The sequence below is a fragment of the Oryctolagus cuniculus genome, chromosome 15, assembly GCF_051225735.1.
Source record: "Oryctolagus cuniculus isolate XC-2025 breed Fujian yellow rabbit chromosome 15, ASM5122573v1, whole genome shotgun sequence".
NCBI lineage: Eukaryota > Metazoa > Chordata > Mammalia > Lagomorpha > Leporidae > Oryctolagus > Oryctolagus cuniculus.
This window is the reverse complement of record NC_142881.1, coordinates 37673675-37689006: the sequence shown is the minus strand read 5'-3', so window position 1 is coordinate 37689006 and position 15332 is coordinate 37673675. Positions and strand designations below refer to the sequence as shown.

Genomic DNA, 15332 nt, shown 5'->3' with positions numbered 1-15332 from the left:
TGAATTCTGCCTACAAAAGACCCTGTTTTCCTCTGGGAGAAAAGGGCAGGTTGATGATAGATCTTAACAGCATGTCTTTAAATTCTATTCTACTAACATTCCAAATTAGATGAATGGAGGACAAATGACCACAGAAAAATTCTTTAAAAGATTAGAAATAAATGAGCAAGATCTTTAGTGATTTCTAATGACATTTGACAATTGGCAATATAAAAAATAGAACCAAAAAACCTTGGAGAGGTTTCAAGGAAGTATGTGTCAAAAATTGGCCACTAGGTAGCGCCATAATCTAGCTCAGCAAAGCAGTGGTCTCTGTATTAACCCAGATGCAAAAGTTTTAGACTTATACGTAGGAAAGAACTAGCCAAGGCAGCTTAAATTTTTTTTAATTAGAAGACCCTAACATAAAAAGCCAAAGAGATATAAATTTCAAATACCTATTTGTATAACTCCTATTATGGCAGTTATTTTCATTGAGTATTCAGAGAAATAGATATTATGAATGGTAAAAGAAATTTTCACCTTTCTCTTAAAGAAATTCAGATTTATTTTAAGGTAAAGAGAAGAAATAATCATAGTTAATTTAAAAATGAATCTGATAAGTGATAATAGTGTTGATACTTATCCATGCTTATCATGTGTCAAATACTTCCCTAAATGCTTTACCTGATAAATGTTTAAGAGCCATGTAATCGTCACAACAATCATATGAGGGAGATGACACTATAATTACCCTTGTACTATAGATAAGGAGGCCAGTTTGGAAAGGCATTTTAGATAAAGGAAGCAGCATACATAAGGGCTCAGAAGTGTACAAAACCATAGCATATTCCAAGGAGCAGGTAGATTCAACCAGTAATGACATTATAATACAGAAATACCAAGTCCTCTATGATTTTACAAACAGAAAAATGTGAGTTATAGCAGAGATTTAGAATATAGTTTTAAAATTATTTTATATTAGGGGCCAACGCTGTGGTGTAGCAGGTAAAGCTGCTGCCTGCAGTGCTGGCATCCATGTGGGCGCTGGTTCGAGTCCCAGCTGCTCCACTTCTGGTCCAGCTCTCTGCTATGGTCTGGGATAGCAGTTGAAGATGGCCCAAGTCTGCACCCGTGTGGGAGACCCAGTGGAAGCTCCTGGCTCCTGGCTTCTGATTGGCTCAGCTCTGGCCGTTGTGGCCATATGGGGAGTGAACCATCGGATGGAAGACCTCTCTCTCTCTCTGCTTCTCCTCTCTCTGTGTTAACTCTGACTTTCAAATAAATAAATTTAAAAAAATGTTATTTTATATGAAAGGCAGGAGGAAGACAGAGAAGCAGACAGAAATCTCCATTCACTGGTTCACTTCCCCAAATGCCTGCAATAGCTAAGGCTGAGCCAGGCTAAAGCTAGGAGTTCAATCCAGGTCTCCCATGTGAGTGGCAGGGACTTAACTACTTGAGCCATCACCTGCTGCTTACCAGAGAACATACTAGCAGAAAGCAGGAACTGGAAACTGGAATTAGGACTTGCACTCAGGCCTTCCCATATGGTATGTGGGCATCCAAAGTGGTAACCTAACCACTAAATCCAAAGTTCACCATATAGAATAGATTTTTTAAAAAAAGATTTATATATTTATTTGAAAGGCAGAATTACAGAGAGAGAAGGGGATAGAGAGAGAGAGAGATTGATCTTCCATCCACTGGCTCACTCCCTGAATGACTGCAACTGCCAGGGCTGGGCCAGGCTGAAGCCAGGAGCCAGGAGCTTCTTCCGGGTCTCTCAGGTGGGTGGCAGGGCCCAAGCATTTGGGCCTCTTCCACTGCTTTCCAGGCATGATAGTAGGGAGCTGGATCAGAAATGGAGCAGCTGGGATTGGAACCAGTATCCATATGGGATGCTGCTGTCGCAGGCAGTGGCTTAACCTGCTATGCTACAACACCTGTCTCATAGAATAGATTTTTTGGAAACTATTTCCTATTACTTAGAAATTTTATTCTTTAAAAAAATTTTTAAATGTATTTGAAAGGCAGAGTTGGAGAGGGAGAGTTCTTCCATCTGCTGGCCCACTTCCTAAATGGCTAGAAAGGACAGGGTTGGGCCAGGCTGAAGCCAGGATAGAGGAGCTTCATCCAGTTCTGCCATGTGAATGCATGGGCCCAAGGACTTGAGCCATCCTCTGCTGCTTTTCCCAGGTGCATTAGCAGGTAGCTGGATTGGAAGTAGAACATATGGGACTCAAACAGGTGCCCGTATGGGATTCTAGTGTTGTAGGCAGTGGCCTTAACCTGCTGTGCCACAACACTGGCCCCGAAATTTTATTCTTCAAGCAACAGTAGGAATATAGTTCACTGAGAAAATTCAGATCCATTGAAATATCAAAACCCTTTTTGGAATAGCCTGTGTAAGACAAACTTTGTGAAATAAAGATTAAATATTTATTGGTTATTTATTACTTATAAAGCACTGTGCTTCTGTGTCAAGATCATCTATTGAGCAAGTATTTATTTATTTATTTTAAAGATTCATTTATTTATTTGAAAGGCAGAGTTGCAGAGAGGCAGATGCAGAGAGAGAGAGAAAGGTCCTCCATCTGTTGGTTCATTTTTCAGATGGCTGCAACAGCCAGAGCTGTGTCGATCTGAATCTAGGAGCCAGGAGCTTCTTCCAGGTCTCCCACGCAGGTGCAGGGGCCCAAGGACTTGGGCCATCTTCTACTGCTTTCCCAGGCCATAGCAGAGAGCTGGATTGGAAGCAGAGTAGCTGGGACTTGAACCAGCACCCATGTGGGATGCCAGCACTACTGGCAGCAGCTTTACCTGCTATGCTACAGCGCTGACCCTGCAAGTATTTATTAATCACCTACTTAGTGACAGTCATTCTGTTAGCTACTGTAGCAGTAAAACAATAAAGATCTCATCTCTGTTAACTTCTCCTTCTCCCTCCTTGTCTCAGGCAATCAACCCCTTGTTCGGCATCTCAACCACACTCTCACTTCCCTGGCGAAGTTCTCTCTCCGCATTAGCAGTCTCTGTTCCCACCAGCTTCTCTGTAAAGGACTTGGCTGTGAATCTGAATTACCCTGTAATATCCAAATAGTACCCATTTCCCAATTCTTACTCCCAAAGACCCTCCTCTGATACTTATGTTCTCTTCTGAGCCCTCTATATTTTTAAAAAATTTTTTGTTTGAAAAGCAGAGTGATGGAGGGTGAGGAGAGATCTGTCTACTGGCTCACTCCTCGAATGCTCTCAACAGTCAGGGCTAGGCCAGGCTAAAGTCAGGAGCCAGGATCTCCATCCAAGTCTCCCACATGGAGGGCAGGGACCCAAGTACTTGGGCCATCCTCTGTTGCTTCCCAGGCACATTAGCAGGGAGCTGGGTTGGAAGTGGAACAGCTGGGAACCGAGGCTCATGTGGGATGCCAGAGTCGCAGGCAGCATCTTAACCTGCTGTGCCACCACACTGGCCCCTACTTCAGTTTTTTTTTTTTTTTTTTAATTCTATTAAATGAACGAATGTTAATATGTAATAGTAAGGTTTTTACATGGATTAAATGAATCGATATTTCTTTCTTTCTTTCTTTTTTTTTTTTTTTTTGACAGGCAGAATTAGACAGAGAGAGAGAGAGAAAGGTCTTCCTTCTGTTGGTTCACCCCCCAAATGGCCGCTACAGACGGCGCACTGCACCGATCCAAAGCCAGGAGCCAGGGCCGGCGCCGTGGCTCAATAGGCTAGTCCTCCACCTAGCAGCACCAAAGCCAGGAGCCAGGTGCTTCTTCCTGGTCTCCCATGTGGGTGCAGAATCCAGGCACTTGGGCCATCCTCCACTGCCTTCCTGGGCCACAGCAGAGAGCTGGATTGGAAGAGGAGCACCCAGGACAGAATCTGGCACCCCAACTGGGACTAGAACCCGGGGTGCTGGCGCCGCAGGCCGAGGATTAGTCTAGTGAGCCGCGGCCCCGGCCAGGAGTTAATATTTCTAAGGTGCTTAGAAAAATGATTGGCATATGTAATCTTTATCTCTGATTAAGATATATTTCTTTGCTCATCAAAGTTGCTAGTCCTTGATTATAGTAAGAGAAAAAAAGTTGGAATGAATGGAATAGTGAAAAATCACTGAACTAAGAGCCAGAGGTTTATATTCTATTCTCTTTTCTGCTGCTAACAGGAAAATCTGAGGCAATTAAAAAATTCTCCTTGGCTCCAGGGATGATCTTTCCATTCAAAAAGACTATGGTTTTAAAGAAAGGGGGTGTGTGTGACAAAGTGACTATTTGGATCAAAGACAAAACAATGGGGATTAGCAACACAAGTATCTGATGACCTTGAAGATTACAACAGGCAGTGAGGAAGAAAGGAAGAGGCGGAGTAATGCTGAGCAAGGTGGTTCCCTGGGCAGTTCTGGAGGGGATGCTGACCTGGGAGAGCTTGGTGCTGGCCAGAGAAGTTGCCACATAGGCAGGAGAGGGCCAGGGAACACTCGACTCGCCATCTGTGGGCACTGGGAGTTCACATGTTGAATTTTAGGGGGAGGAAGTAGAAAATACCTGCACGCACTTCGGACAGTGTTCCTGTATTTCAGGTCACACTCACATTTGTATGGTGAGATAGGACGGCACATGGCATTTTGTGGCATACTGATTCTTGTGGTGTCACCTGGGCCCTTCAAGCTAGCACATCCACCGGATGAATCCAGAAAAGTAGGTTGTAAGAGCTGAAGGTTATTCTAGGCTAAAGGGTTCACACACTCACATTTGTTGCTTCTGATGTTCTTGGGTTTTTGCATATCTTGTAAGCTGCCAGTGCACTGTTGATCTCTGGTGCCACTAGATATGATAATTTTCGTTTTGCTCTTCTTTAATCTTGGATCTTGTCATCCCTTCACATTTCGTGACTGTTAGAACTTTGAGCTGTAGCCCAGCAGATCCCTAACTCCTAGTAGGGTAGCTTGTCACATTCCTGAACACTTGATGCTTTTGTATATGGTATTGACTTTGTGTTTAATTTCTGAATTATTACTAGTATGTAGACTTTTTTTTTTAAATCTACAGGCATTGCTGGGTTCACTCATTAATTGCTAATCTATCTAGGTTTTATATGTATTTAATTATGTATTCTTCAAATATTAATTTTTCTTCTTTTTTACAAATCTCTATATCTTTTCTTTCTTTATCTTGCCATATTGTACTAGATGAGACTTTCAGGACAATTTTGAATAAAGTAAATGATTGATTTTTCCTGGGCCAAGGGGGCCAGTGTTTGGCCTTGAGTTATCAAGCAAGATATTAGCAAAGGGCTTTTGGATAGATTCTTCCATTGCTAAGTTGCTGAATTTTTTTTTAATGGAAAACCAAAACATACAGGTGAGAGAAGCACTCCTACAGGAAGGTGTGGGGCTAGGAGGAGGAGGGCGAACTCACTCCACCTCAACTCTAAGCAGAACTGAGCACCAGGTGTATCTGTCAGACTGGACCACCTCTTTCTGGTATCATTTTCGCCTTCCTGGCCATCATTGCCTGGTTCCAAGCACCTAGATATGTTTCCCAGAGATTGTACATTGTAGAGGGGGCACCAATGCTATTGGAACCTAGGAACATAAAGCTTCCTGCAGTGGTTCCAGTACAGAGTAAGGAAGCTGGAATATCAGTCATGGTGAAGAGAAAGGTGAAAGACTGATGGAGTTTTATTTGAAGAATAAAGTTAATTGAAAAAGAATCAGTTCCTAGATCTAGAGGAGCTAGGGTTCTTAGCAGACTGATAGGTAGAGAAGAAAGAAAAAGACCCAGAAAGGGGTCCCAGGAGTAAGACCACATCTACACCATGTGTGGCCAAAGATCAGATTAGGGTGAGATTGCTCAACCTGAACACTGTTGGCATTTTAGGCTGGGTTGTGTGTGTGTGTGTGTGTGTGTGTAGCATGCTGTACCTTGGAGGTTGTTTAGCAGCATCCCTCTCCATTAGATGTCAGTAGCTCCTACTTTCTGGAGTGGTGATGAAAAAAATGGCTCCATGTCACTCAGTTGAGAACCACCGGCCCCGGGCCACTTGTACGTCAGTCAGTCGATGGTCAGGCTCCATCCCAGGAAGCAGTCAGACAGTTGGAGCTGCAGCCGGGGGAAGAGGCTAAGGGTGGAGAATGGGAGCATTCCAGGCATACCTGCCATTCTTTTTTATGGGGACCTTGGAATATGGCTGTTTTAAATTTTCCATTTCCTCCTTTTCTTTTCCTTTTTTGGTGAATTTGTTGTCAGCACCATGGGACAGGGGAGGTTGTTTTTCCAATGGTCACTTTTGGGAGAGGGCCTCGCCTGTTCATTCAATCTGTGTGGACTTCCGGCAGGAAATGGCACTCAAGGAAAGTCTTGAATAAAAGGAAGATGCTGGTTTAGCCAGTGGAGACAGGAAGTTGTTGCCTGTGCCATACAATGTAGAAGAAAGTAAGAGGCAGAGAGAAAATTCACTTAACAGAAGTTAGGAGAAGAGAGTGGAGTGGGAGAAGAGGGAGGATGGGGGACTGATGGAGCAGAGAGGGGCAACTGAACCACCAGTTCAGACAAACTCGAGTCTCCTGGGAGAGCTGGCTGTACCGGAAGAGGAACATGGCTCTATGTTGCAGGCATAGGGTCAGGCAGGAGCAGTAAGTCAAAGCTGAAGTGGTTTATGAACTACATGCTTTACAGTACAGTGTTACACTATTTAAAAAATACTCTATATAAATTATTGCAAGTTTTTCTTTCTGTATCTTAAGAACATATGGTTATGGGCCGGTGTTGTGATGAAGTGGGTAAAGCCACTGCCTGAAACACCAGTGTCCCATATGGGTGCTGGTTCGTGTCCCAGCTGCTCCACTTCTGATCTAGCTCCCTGCTAAAACACCTGGGAGAGCAGTAAAGGATGGCCCCTGCACCCATGTGGGAGAACTAGATGATACTCCTTACTCCTGACTTTGGTGTGGCCCAAGCCCAGCCATTGTGGCAATCTGGGGAGTGAACCAGAGGATGGAAGATATCTCTCTCTCCCTCACTCTCTCTCTGAAACTCTGACTTCCAAACAAATGAATAAATCTTAAAAAAAATAAAAAAGGAAAGAACACATGCCTACAATCTGAAATTCCCTTGAATAAACAGAGAGAGAGAGAGAAACAAAATGTTAACAATCAGATGAAGAGGATATGGCTGCTTCACTTCCATCCAGCTCCCTGCTAATGCACTTGGGAAAGTAGTGGAAGATGGCCTAAGTGCTTAGGCCCCTTCACCCTCATGGGAGACCCAGAAGAAGCTCCTAGCTCCTTGGCGTCTGTCTGGCCCAGCCCTGGCTGTTGTGGCCATTCAGGTTGTGAGCCAGCAGATGAAAGAGCTCGTTGTGGCCAACACAGGAAGTAAACCAGAGGATGGAAAATATTTCTCTCCCCTCCCGCTTTGTCTCTGTAACTCTGATTTTAAAAATAAATAAATCATAAAGAAGGGATCTGATAGATTCACTCACAATGAGCAATGAGGTATAACTGACTGTTAAGGATTATAATCTGTCTATTTGAACAAGAGAAAACAGAACTAGTGGCTCTGTATTGGAGGGAATTCACACAGCAGAGAGTAGAGTGGAGAAGCAAAGGAGATGGAGACCAAGGAACCAGCCCAGATATTTCAAAATTTCATCCCATAGGATGCTAAGTTGTTTCTAGACAAGTTACCTGTTCAGGTTTAAGGCCAAGAGCAGAGTTTCAGGACTAATTAGGAATATAGATTGGGGGCCAGCGCTGTGGCGCAGCGGATTAACACCCTGGCCTGAAGCGCTGGCATCCCATATGGGCGCTGGTTTGAGACCCGGCTGCTCCACTTCTGATCCAGCTCTCTGCTATGGCCTTGGGAAAGCAGTAGAAGATGGCCCAAGTCCTTGGGCCCCTGCGTCTATCTGCATGTGAGACCTGGAAGAAGCTCCTGGCTCCTGGCTTCAGATTGGCCCAGCTACGGCTGTTGCAGCCATCTAGGGAGTGAACCAGTGGATGGAAGACACCCCCCACCCCGGCTCTCCTCTCTCTCTCTCTTTGTCTCTCCTTTCTCTGTGTAACTCTTTCAAATAAATAAAAATAAATATTAAAAAAAAGGAATATAGATCAACTAGAAACATATGTTAACATAATTATCATAGCAAATTATGAATTTAGCATAAATAATATTACAACAATGCCTCATCAATCAAATATATTTAATAAGTATTTGTAACCTTATGGTTCTAATTCCTACTTGATGTTACTGTGTTTGAGAAATGAGTGAGTAAATATAGCAGCCACTAGGCAGGAACTTTCTGAACTGTGTCAAGGTTAATAATAAGTAAAATGTTATAAGTAGAGATGGGACAGCAACAGCTGTGCAACATTCTTGGAAGCAAGGACTTTGATAGCATGAAGTCAGACAGTGAGCCTGTTTTTGCTGCTTCCTTGGCTGAGCAGCAATAAGCCCTGCAGTAATTATAAGGAAAATTACATTTATTTCCTATACTGTAATTGTTTTGCCTGTAAAATCCGATGTGTGCTGCTGGCAGGTCCGGGGCATGTGGAGCAATGTCGGAAGACGACACAGAGCAGATCCACGAGAACGTCCTGGCTGAGATTCAGTCTTTTGAGTTACCCATCGAAGCTACTTTAAGGTAGGGCTCCTTTATATCTTATTGTTTCTTCTTTAGAAACCATAAAGTTGTCCTTTCCCCTTCTTTCTGAACATTTCTTTCTAACAGAATTAAACATTTTTGGAAAAGCAGTTAGGTCTGCATATACTTAATCTTAGAGTTTTCTTATTCTTAGAGAAATTACCATAAATAATTATCTAGTTCTTTGTTCTTGTATTATATTTGTTTCCTTATTTGTCATGACAAGGTTAAAAAATACAAATGACTTTCAGGCGATTGTAGAAACAGCCTCATATCATCTTCAATATCCCATTTCCCTTTATGAGGAGATGAGATTTCCATTACTTTCTCTGAAATATCACTCAGTAAAAAAAAATCCAGAATAATTGGACGTATCAATGAAACAAATTTATATTTGGGCAGATATGAGTTGTAGGAAAAAATGTAGAAGTCCATTTCTATTATTGCTTCTCTTGATCTCCCTTATATGTATTTTATTTTTGTTTCCATACAAGGTTTAAAAATAGCTTCTGTGCTAATCTGAGTATTAATTCGTACAGTTAAAGAATATGATTAAAGTAAAAGACTACGTGTCTTTGAGTTAAAAGGGTAGCTTTTAAAATGTAATTCTCTCTGCTTGCTTGGAGCTGACATCTATCAGTGTGGGAACAAGATGTCAATCACTGCATGTGATAGTGACAGTCAATAAATATTTGTTGACTAATATTTGTAGATTAAGTGGAAAGATTTTTTTTTATATTATCTCCTCATGCTCAGAAAGATCCCATGGCCAAAGAGTTTTGAAATCCACTACAGTTTAAATCTGAATAAATTTTTCCCAGATATTGAAATTTCATCTTGCCTTAAATCTTTTCAAAGGGCTTATGGTAATGTTTGGGTGCTGGCACACTAGTGCGGTTTGTTGGGTGATTCTAGGATTATCAACATGTAGGTTCAGTTGCAAAACCATGAGAACTCCTTCTGTCCCACACATCTTCACCTTCTATGAGCACAGTGAACTTCCCCTGAGAAGGTCAGGGGACTTTTACTATTCAATAAGTTGAAGAAACCAGTGCTTTGTAGGGAAAATTTTTTTCCAAAATGGAACATGATCTGCACCATACCAGAACCTTCTAAAACTTGTGCGTTTGCCTGGTGGCTGTGTCAGAAGTTTAAAGGGAGACAAGAGAAGGCAGTGGAGGGGGCCCAGACGTGGTTACCGAGGCCCTGCTGCCTTTGCTGCCTCAGAGCCCTGGGCCTTCCACTTCTGACTGTCTAATCTCACAGCCGCTGCCAGCATTCAGAGTTCGTCTGCCTTGTCATCATGCTCTGAGCTAGGCTTGCTCCGGTGTTACTCCTGACTTCCCATCTTTGTTTGGGTATTTTCTACCCTCCGTTTTTAGGACAAATGTCTCTTGCTCCAGTCTTACACCTTGTCTTCCTAAAGAAACAGCCTTCCAACCTGGCAGTCCCAGCACTCTCTCAGTATCACCCCCATGAGTGGAGGCTGCCCAGACCTGTTTCCAAGGAGGTGCTACCCCTGTCACCACCCCCACTGGGCCTGGTATGCCTGCTGTTAACTTTGTGTTTGGGTTATTATTTTTAAAAAATATTTATTTATTTGAAAGTCAGAGTTACACAGAGAGAGAAGGAGAGGCAGACAGAGAGAGAGAGAGAGAGAGAGAGAGAGAGAGATCTTCCATCTGCTGGTTCACTCCCCAATTGGCCGCAACACCGAAGCTACAGCTATCTGAAACCAGGAGCCAGGAGCTTCTTCCAGGTCTCCCACATGGGTGCAGGGGCCCAAGAACTTGGGCCATCTTCTACTGCTTTCCCAGGCCATAGCAGAGAGCTAGATTGGAAGTGGAGCAGCCAGGACTTGAACTGGCGCCCATATGGGATGCCAGCACTACAGGCAGTGGCTTTACATGCTATGCCACAGTGCTGGCCCCTGTGTTTGGATTATTAAACAAGGGGTGAGTGTACCCTTTCCCAAAGGCCACCATTAAGACGCTTTGATGTTATTTGGGGGGATAGCGTAGAGTCACAGAGCCCCCAACAAACATTTACTGGGACCATATTAGCCAAAATGAGTTGTACCTACCATTGTTTTAGATGAGACCTTCTTAGACCAGCATTTGATACCTTTCTACACATGCTATTAATTGCTATTAATTTTCCAATGGACTGCTCCAACAGGACACATCAGCTTCTGTGGCCTCATAGGAGTATGGGGAAATAGAGACAGGACTTCCCTTTTGGTCTGATTAGTCTGTTTACTCTGTGACAACATGCCCTGACATATTTTCCTTCTGGTGCACTTGGTTCCTCCCCCTTGGTTCCTTTTCTGCTTGCCCAAATCCAATCCTTGGGCAAGGCTCATCTCCAGTGCTCTTTCTTGTATGAAGCTTCTTTGATCTCCTAGCCCTCTGGCCTTGCCTCTGTCCTCAGTAGGTATGAAAATTCAATCCTTTGAAACCGTGAAGAGTCCAGGGCATTTATTCTGACTCACATGTGTGTATGTGTATATATGTGTGTGTATGTGTGTATTTTTGGTTATAACTACTTTGAAGCTAATGATTCCTGAGGGCAGTGCCTATGTCTTACTTATATTTTAGTATCCTCTGCAGAAGCTTCTACTGCTCAGTACATAGTATTTGATCAACTAATTGGTATGACCTTATGAGCTCATGGTGACCTTGTGAGGCAAAAAACAAAGGCAGTCTGCAGAGAATTTGTCATTTCAGGGTAGAAGAGGGGGAAGCCAAAGTATTTTCTTTCCTTTTTAAAAAAAGATTTATTTATTTATTTGAAATTCAGAGTTTCAGAGAGAGACAGAGAGAGATCTTTCATCTGCTGGTTTACTCTCTAAGTAGCCACAATGGCAAGCTGAGCCAGGTCAAAACCAGGAGCCAGGAGTTTCTTCTGGGTCTCCCACATGGGCGCAGGGACCTAAGCACTTGGATCATCTTTCACTGCTTTCCCAAGTACATTAGCAGAGAGCTGAATTGGAACTGGAGCAGCTGGAACACAAAATGTTGCCGTGAGGGATGCTGGTGCTGCAGATGGTGGCTTTACCCACAAAGCCACAACACTGGCAGCAGAGAGGCTGAAGTATTTTCAAACCACAAACTTGAAAGGCAGAGAGGAAGAAAAAGGGGCTTGGCTGGAGGCAGGTTGGCCAGCAGAGCCTTCGTGGTGCTGCTGTGATGCCCTGGCATAGTGAGGGAAAGGTTAGGACACTGAGACAATGGTGCTGGGAAGGCAAAGGGAGAAACAGTTTAAGGGAAAACCTGACATGTAGGAATCAAGGAAGGGAGGATTTGTGAGAGTTCTCCTGGTTGTTTTCCCCTGTTCCAGTAGAAAGATGTTGCTTTAGCCATCATTTTCTGCTGTCAGATCTTGTGCTCTGTTAACTGCTCTCCTGCCCTTGCTTTTCAGGTAGGGAATCTGAGATGCCCGGTTCCAGGTCAGGGTTTGGATCAGGGCCAGGTGGGGCTTGCCTCTGCAACATGGCGAGCTCAGACAGCTCAGGGACTCAGAACTCAGAGATGGGTTCTGCTAAGCCCATGTTCACGTGGCTAGCTGGTAGTGCTGCTGCAGAGCAGCCCGGCCTTCCTGGTGCAAACCTCACCTGGGACCTAATCTGGGAGCATGGCGCTCTGCTGTCGGAGGAGCTGGGGGTGGTGGCTAGGAGCGGGAGTCTCGCTGCAGGGAGAATCAGTGGCCGTTGGTCTCTCTCACCTTGCCCAAACTGTCTCTCGCTCACCACCTGACTTCCTACGTGACTGCTCCCAGAGCAAGCTCCGCCTCATAGTGCCACCCGGCTCCTGCCTGACTCCCCACTGGGCCTTTGGCTTTATTTTGGAAGAACGTATGAGAATCAGATGATTCTGAAGTCTTATGAGTGTTTTCCTTCTATGTGTGAAATGGTAGCTCTGCCCATGAAAGTAAGTTTGAAGGAGAGACAGTTTCATGGGAGAGCTAAGACACGTTGCTTTTTTCCTGTGATTTGTTTATGTTGCCAGTGAAACATCTGGTAAAGCCATCTCAGGCAGCTATAAAAATCAAATGGGAGAATTGATGTTAACCGTGCAAATGGTGATTGAACTTAAAAGGGAGAAGTGTAAAGAAAGGCCTACTGTTAGTGTCTGTGTTATCCTAGCATGGCTTAAGCTTTGGGCATTCAAAATCTGCTAGCTGGCAGAATACTGGCAGGCTGAAACTCACCAGCCGGAGGGGCATCTAGAATTAGTTTTGCTGCTCTAATCCCCTTGTCCTGGGCATGACTGTTTTCATTATGTTGCAGCCATATGCTAATGTCCACTGGATATTCTCAGTATGTGTTTCCTGATTTTCATCCCGGCCCCTCCATTTGGCTAACCTATGCCCAGTTCCTTGCCAGCTCTTCCCTCTGGGGAGTGTGCCTGTCCCTCGAAGGCTTAATGGTTGCCTGGAGCCACTAAAGGAAATTGCAGCATTAGGATCAGTTTTACCCAGCATTTCCAAGCTCCTTAAAAAGGATGGTCAGTGGGTCTCAACCAGCGTATCAATTCTGATGCATTGGTAATGGTTGTCTGAATGCTCAAGTTCGAGGATGGTTCTGATAAACTGGTGATGGCAGCTATGGTCTTAGGTTGGGGCAGTAGCAGTGTTAAAAACATTGATCATATTCTCACTAGAACTTTCCTGCTTCCAGATCTCACCTATTAGACCAGCTCCCCCTGGATACTGACTCAGATCAAAATGTGGCCTGGGGCTCAGTCGGTGTGTTGTTAGCTTCTTACAACAGGTCCTAAAGTCAAAGCACTGACTGTCAGAACTGATATGGGTTCAGCAGTCACAGTGTGTCTTGCTGCTGTAGCTGAGCCTGAGATAAGAAAATCAGGGACACATTGTAGTGTGTTGCAAAGTTAGTGGGAGGTACAAAGAAAGCCCTGCAGAGGGCTGGGAAAAATAGGAGGAAAAGGGAATTGTGCAAGATGACGTACCAGAAGAAATTTTTGTAATTGTTTTATGATAACATAATTGTTTTACACTTGAATTCACAGACTCTCTTGGGCTCTTTTCCAAGAGTTGACCATGAAATTTTACTAGTGTAAGAACAAACAGGATATTGTATTCCTCTGACTTTAATGTTTTTAGGAATGAAGATAACATACTTTTGGGAAAGGACAGAAAATATTTTTTTAAAAAAACTTAACTGGATATATTATAAAATCTTAGGAGGACATACTAAAAATAAAACTAGTTGGCTTCAGCTATTGGTATTCCAAATGCTCTTGCTGTTTTTATGTTCAGAAATGTATCTTATTGGAGTAAATATGTTGGTCAAGATCAAAGATCTAGGTTTTAATCTGAACTAGACACTTATTGGTTGTAGGATTTTGGCTTTAGTCTGGAACTACAAAATGGGGACTGTAGTAAAGCCTATCTCAGGTGGTTATTGTATGTGAAGTGCTTAGCACAACGCCTGCCTGGCATATAGTCAAAACTCAATACACATTAACTATTACCGTCATTGTCTAAATTACATCTGGGATATATAGTCCCTCTAGTTTATTTATTTTATTTATTTATTTTTTGACAGGCAGAGTGGACAGTGAGAGAGAGAGACAGAGAGAAAGGTCTTCCTTTGCCATTGGTTCACCCTCTAGTGGCTGCTGCGGCTGGCACACCGCACTGATCCAAAGCCAGGAACCAGGTGCTTCTCCTGGTCTCCCATGGGGTGCAGGGCCCAAGCACTTGGGCCATCCTCCACTGCACTCCCTGGCCATAGCAGAGAGCTGGCCTGGAAGAGGGGCAACCGGGACAGAATCCGGCGCCCTGAGCAGGACTAGAACCCGGTGTGCCAGTGCCGCAGGCGGAGGATTAGCCTATTGAGCCGCACCGGCCTCCCTCTAGTTTCGTAAATACATATTTTAGAATCTTGAAGTAAATAAACACAACATATTGAAATGCTGAGTAGGTGGGAAACATTAAATCATGCATTTTTTTAAAAGGTTTATTTATTTGAAAGGCAGAGTTACAGAGAGACAAAGGCGGGGGTGGGGGGGGTGTCTTCCATCCACTGGTTCACTCCCCAAGTGGCCACAACAGCTGGAGCTGAGCCCATCCAAAGCCAGGAGCCAGGAGCTTCTTTCAGGTCTCCCATGTGGGTGCAGGGGCCCAAACACTTGGGCCATCTTCTACTGCTTTTCCAGGCCATTGCAGAGAGCAGGATAGGAAGTGGAGCAGCCCACACTTCAACTGGTCCCTTGTGGGATGCCAGCACTGCGGGAGGCAGCTTTCTGTGCTGTGCCACAGTCCTAGCCTGAGTCATGTACATTTTTAAAAATTGTATTTTCAGTTGACAAATGATTAAATACATTTTGGGTACAATTTTATATATTGATATATGTTTACAGTATAGAATGATTAAATGAAATTAGCTATTAATATATATACATCATCTCACATACATACTATTTTTATGGTGAGAAAATTGTTTTAAATCATTATTTTCATTTGAAAGGCAGAGAGACAGAGACAGAGGTAGACAGGGAGAGATCTTCTGTTTGTTGATTCACTCCCTAAATGCCCCAATAGCTGGGGCTGGGTTAGGCTGAACCCAGGAGCCTGGAACTTAATCTGGGTCTCCCACATGGGTGGCAGGGAACCAAGTACTTGAGCTGTTATCTGCTGCCTCCCAGGGTGTGCATCAGCAGGAAACTGGAATTGG

General features: G+C 43.8%; 1 protein-coding gene across 6 annotated transcripts in view; it reads left to right on the top strand.

Annotated features, from left to right (window-relative positions):
* The window catches only part of EXOC6 (exocyst complex component 6), a 321390-nt gene that overhangs the window by 89969 nt on the left and 216089 nt on the right, over positions 1-15332 (top strand). For 3 of the 6 annotated variants that reach the window (XR_016222127.1, XM_017348420.4, XM_089314751.1), the window contains exon 1: positions 8327-8632. Coding sequence is in view for 3 of the 6 variants with exons in the window: in XM_017348420.4 (XP_017203909.3) it covers positions 8511-8632 (122 nt within the window). In the remaining 3 variants the exon portion in view is untranslated. Of the gene's footprint in view, positions 1-8326; positions 8633-15332 lie in introns of those variants that run through there. The other 3 variants (XM_051823933.3, XM_070057617.2, XR_016222130.1) reach the window with 3 other exon arrangements.